Source organism: Drosophila eugracilis, unplaced genomic scaffold, assembly GCF_018153835.1.
Source record: "Drosophila eugracilis isolate 14026-0451.02 unplaced genomic scaffold, ASM1815383v1 contig_513, whole genome shotgun sequence".
In the NCBI taxonomy this organism is placed as follows: Eukaryota; Metazoa; Arthropoda; class Insecta; order Diptera; family Drosophilidae; genus Drosophila; species Drosophila eugracilis.
In genome coordinates, this window is record NW_024573387.1 from 314406 (window position 1) to 320055 (window position 5650).

Genomic DNA, 5650 nt, shown 5'->3' on the forward strand with positions numbered 1-5650 from the left:
TTTGACTGTCCAAGAAACTCATAAAAATCCGAAATTTCACACTTAAAGACTCTTTGTGACTAAGTGCTGATAGAGGCGATTGCAATTAAAGAAACTACCATTGGAAATGTTTGCCACTTGGCCTAATGCAAATTACAAACCCAATTAGGCGGCTTGCTAACTGAATCGAGATACTTCAGAGCTTTTCTCTTCACTCAATCCCCAGCAAATCTCGCCAGATGCCAAGCCAAAATCGTGAACTGTCAGCATCAAGCTCCCCAAAGTTGGCGGGAAAATGCAATCGCAGGGAGGGGGTTGTTGAGGGACAGACTTGCGTGTATGTCGCGCACTCTCATATCAGTCAAGACGAATCTCTCTTGGCCAACGGCGAACAAGCCGGACAAAATGCAGCCAGAAAGTGAGAAGAGGAGAGATTTTAATTACATCTACCGAGCCACTCCGTAGGACCATTCGACTGGGCCTCGTCCGACTGGCTGGCAATTATTTACATTAACACGATCACAACTCAGAGACACTGCACATGCATCATCGTGTTGCGATGTCGATCGAGATCTCCAGACTCCTTGCCCCGTCTCCCAGTCGCAGACTCCGTCCTCTGGCCAAAAAGCCAACAACAGTCGCTGTCTGTGTGCCTGCCATGTATGCATATTAATTTATTGGAATCATGTTAGTGAGTCGATATTGATACAAATCCATTTTCGATCGCGTTGCTCCGATACCCACAGCTCGGGATCTGCAGACCCATGCTGGGACCCTGAAGTTGGCAGCAGACATTACACAACTACCAAAACGCTCTCCGCTCTTGGCCCAATGTCAGTGGGCAGAAGCTGGCGGCCTGTTCGCCTCTGGCAGCTTCTGTCTGACGGTCCCTCTCCGCTCCCGCCTCGATCCCGGCCCCAGAGCCCTCCTTACATCGCATACTCATACCCATACCATGCCCCTTATACCTTATATCGCATGCTCAGCGCCCGTATTGAGCGTTAATCGTTCGACTATCATGCGATTACGGAGCCGGAGAAGTGCTCAGAATGGAAGCTTCTCCGCCCTGACAGCTCCGATGTTTGGGCGCCTTTTTTCTAATTAAATGCAACTGATTTAACATTTGATTTACGACATCAAAAGCAGTCTCTTCGGGTTTTGGGCATGGATACCTCTGAACTATCTTTATCTGACTCTGAAGTGAAAGGGTAATTGAAAATGTCAGATGTGTGCTTGCAGTTTTAGTCCCCTTGGGTTGGAATCATTGTTAGGCTGTTAGAAAACTAATAACATAATCATTGTGTAAGAAAGCAATCCCTAATCCCAATTGAACCTTATCGAAATGAGTTAACTTAGAGATTGCTACCTTATTCCGCTATTAAAGTTAAAGTTAATCTTAAGAAAGGTTTTCAGTTCATCACCAGAAAGTTCAAGGCCAATACCTTGCTCACAGATTGACTTTGTCGACATTGAGGGTCTTCTTGTAAAAGGTGATGATGTCCGTAGCCTCATTGATGCGCATCTTGGTTGGTTTTCCGGCTCCATGGCCTGCCTTGGTGTAGACCCTCAGAAGAATGGGATTGAGCTGATATTCCGAGTACCGCACGGCTTCCTGGAGAGCGGCGGCGAATTTCAGAGAGTGCAGGGGACTTACTCGGTCATCGTGATCGGCAGTCAGGATCAAGGTCGAGGGATACTCCTGATTTGGGTTCAGGGGAATGTGAACGTTGTGCAGTGGCGAGTACTTGAAGAGGTTGGCAAAGTGCTCCTTCTCATTGGGATTGCCGTAGTCGGAGCACCATGCATGCCCAATGGTGAACTTGTGGAAGCGCAGCATGTCCATAACTCCAACTTGGGCAACGGCTGCTCCGAAAAGATCCGGACGCTGGTTGATGCAGGCACCCACCAGCAGGCCACCATTGGAGGCGCCCTGTATGGCCAGCCGGTCCTTGGTGGTGTAGTTATTCTGGGTCAGGTACTCTGCGGCAGCTTGGAAGTCGTTGAAAACATTCTGTTTGTTAAACAATCTACCTCCATTGTGCCACTCTATGCCGTATTCCCCGCCTCCCCTTAGATTGGGAAAGGCCAGGACTCCGTCGAAGGTGTCCATGAACATCAGACTGGTTATGCCGAAGGACGGCATCAGGCTGTGGTTAAATCCTCCGTATCCATACAGTAGACAAGGTCGGGGCACCACTGCATCCCTCCTTCTTTGGATGATGAACATGGGGATCCTGGTGTCATCGGCGCTCTTATAGAACACCTGCTCCACGCTGTAGTCCTCGCGGTTGAAGCCCTCCAAGTTCAGACTAATTTCCCGAAGAACTTTCGGCTTTTCAACGGGCTTGGCAAAGTCATAGTGGAAAATGGTGCCAGGCGTTAGGAACGATGAGAAGCCGTAGAAGATCTCTGAGTACTTCCTCTTTCCTGAAATCCCATTAACGGACCCAATATCCAGGCCAAATTGCCGGATGAGATTGCCGGTGTGCAGCTCACGGGCCTGCAGAATGTGCTTGACATCACTGTTATAGCAAACCATGAGCTTGTCCTCGTTGACGCACTTGGCCCATTCCAGAACGTCCTTCTCGTGTTCGGCTAACAAGGTGGTCCATTGATCCTCGCCGGGATTGGTGAAGTCAATCACAACCACGCGGTAGTTGGGAGCATCTTTGTTTGTGTGGAAGTACATCCTGGATCCCTCGTTGGTTATGTAGTCGTAGTCGGCCTCGAACTTATCCACAATGGGCTTAACCTCCAGCTTGCCAGTGATAGGCTCTTCCGGCTTCAGGTCAGCATAGTACAGCATATTATCTCGGACAGTGTGACTGATGGACAGTATCAGATAGTTTCCACAGTCCGAAACATCGGTTTGGAAGCGCCAAGACGGATGTTCTGGGAACTCAGCTATTAAAGTATCTTGAGCTTGGCTCTCTCCAACTCGATGGTAATACAGCTTTTGGTTCTCGTTCTGCTTTGTCTCCGAGCCATCCGTTTTTCCGTCTTGATCGGAGTATCGACCATAGAAAAAGCCCTTGTTGTCTTTCGTCCAGGAGACGTTCGAGAACTTCACCTTTTCCAGGGTCTCAGGGAAATCAGTTCGCTCCTTAGCCTTTCGAATACGGATCTTATTCCAATCCGACCCGCTATCACTCAAGCCATAGGCCATGTAGGCTCCATCTTCCGAAAATGTTTTTTGGCTCAAAGCTGTGGTTCCATCGGCGGACAAGCTGTTGGGGTCCAGGAACACCACCTCGGGGGCCTCCAAAGTGGTCTGCTGCATCAGGACACTCTGATTCTGGAGGCCAGTGTTCTTGAAGTAGTAATAGTAGTCACCGTGATGCGAGGGGCATCCGTACTTGGGGAAATTCCAGATCTTCGTCAGCTTGGCATTGAAGCTCTCCCACTCCTCACTTCTTTCGAGGAACGGCTGGCTAATACTGTTCTGGGCATCCACAAAGCTTTTGGTTTCCTCCGAGTCCGGATCCTCGAGCCAACGGTAGACGTCTTTGATTCTGTACTCATGTAGCATTTCCTCCATTTTGCCATCCTTCCGTGCTTCTGGATACACGATCCTGGAGCTTCCTACCTCGACCGAAGGACGACTCAGGTCGGTGGGATGATTGACCGAGGCTTGGGGTCGGGACATGGTTAGGTGGTTTAGGGACTGCGAGAGTAAGGACTTTTCTATGTTTCGAAGGCTGCGCTTGCTTGCGATTTGTAGGAAAAATAATTTCAGCATTTGTTTTCCAAAAGAGAGCGCGAAAGTGTTGGTTAAATTTGAAATTTCAATGCTGAGAGAATGACATTTCTCGATAGCCAACTTTTCACAAGTTTTCTTTTATTTTTAGTCGTCATTAATAAACTAGTGTTCCCCCCTTTCCCCCTTTGTATTACAAATGTTGCGGAATTTCCGGGAGTGTCGAACATTCGTCATCCCACATGCAGTTAGGACCAACTTTTCCTTTTGGGGTCGCTTTCCTCGGCCCCGCCAACTTTAATCAGCGCCATGTCGCACTAATTGCAGCCATTAATTGTCCGAAAAAATGTTCGTGGCGTGGCACGTGATGAGCCAAACTTTCGGCTGTGAATTGACGAAAGGCTGCGGGGGAAGGGAGCTTGTTCGGCGGTTGGCTGGCTATATACACATAGTGGACTGGAGGTCTACATTAAATTATTGAAATTCCAGAGCCATGTGTCGCGGCCGCGTCTCTGCTGGCCAAAAGGGAGGCCCTTTCACGACACATTGACATCTCTGGGAGGCTTCTCTGACTGCTGCAGTTGCTCTTATTGGTGGACTCGGACTGCTGGCTGTAAGCCTAAGCATGCTGAGCATGTCAACAAGCCGGGGCTACACACAGACGGAGGACGAGATGGCCAGAAGGGCCGGCGGAGAAAGGGGGGCAACAAGTCAAGCGCGCTGACAGCCAACATGAGCGCAACAGCAGCAGAGAACAGCCATAACAAGGGATACACTGATAGAAATTAATCACCATTAAAGGGAGATTTTTAATTTTGATTTATAAAAAGTTCCTTGCTGTCTTTATATACTCGTTGGGTCTTCCCCATTCTACATCTTTATAATAATAAAAAGTTGTATATTTATTATTTTTCAAGCTCAAAAAGCTTGTTGCACAGTGTACACTGGTAGCCAGCGATCGTTCCACGTTGTTGCATCGATTGGACGCTGGGCTCGATGGTCGTCATTGGGGATTTGTGGCTCGATCGAGATCGAGATTCTCGACTTTGGCTCATCTTCATCTCTGCAGTGATCAGAGGCACGCACAGCACATTCACACACTTGAATCGGATTCGGATTGGGACTGGGAATCTGTATCTGCATCTGCGTCGAGTTTATGGAGATGAAACCGCGTGTGTTTTTGTCGCAAATCGCCGAGATTGCGATCTCATTAAAGCGAATTATTTGTGTTGCTGACTATGTTCTGGCCCGTTGCATCTCTCACTGCGTTCTCCGATTGCCTGGGGAATAGGGATCGGGATCGGGATCGATGGGGCCGCTCCTGCTGCTCCTGCAACCACGATTGTTATCGCTGGAACAAAGTTGTTGCAACTCCTCTGCGACTCTGCATCGATGTTGCCCCCAGTCACCGATTTGCCAAACGTTTAAGCTACCCGAGTTGCAGTTTAAGCCCGGCCAGTTAAATGTGCGATTAACGCTCTGCCGAGGCCATAATTTATGTCCTGGCCTTGTCAATAACTTTCAGACTTCTGTCACACGATCGCAGGCCAAACCCGAATTTATGTTATCAGTTCGGGAATATATTTCCTTTTAGGTTATCTAATTTGTTGTAATCTAACAGAGGAAAATACTGTCTTAATGTACAGGCTAAGTATCTAAGAATCCTATGATGTTATTAAGATCTTAAAAACCAAGCATAGCTTCCCCTTTCCTAGAGAGACTCTTCTCCATTTATTTCCCTCTATTTCCATTTAACTAAAATCACTGTGGACACATGCCCAGCCATATATTTATCACTTTCGCTTCTCAGGTTGCTATTTAGAGGCAGCCGCAGAGCTCATCAATCTGGGCCCGCCGACCCCTTCCTCCGCTCCAAGTCGCCCAGGAGCATCTCTTAGTCAGCCACAACAGATGAGAATGGTTTGGATGTCCCACGAGTCTAATCAGGCTGTAATTTGAAGGACAAGCCAGCAG

At 48.4% G+C, this 5650-nt stretch overlaps 1 protein-coding gene across 1 annotated transcript; it reads right to left on the reverse strand.

Annotated features, from left to right (window-relative positions):
- Nucleotides 1–1212: 1212 nt before the first annotated feature.
- Nucleotides 1213–3760, reverse strand: LOC108114767 (prolyl endopeptidase). The gene has a single exon (XM_017225879.2). The coding sequence runs from the start codon at nt 3716–3718 to the stop codon at nt 1427–1429; it is 2292 nt and encodes a 763-aa protein (XP_017081368.2). The 5' UTR covers nt 3719–3760; the 3' UTR covers nt 1213–1426.
- Nucleotides 3761–5650: the final 1890 nt, after the last annotated feature.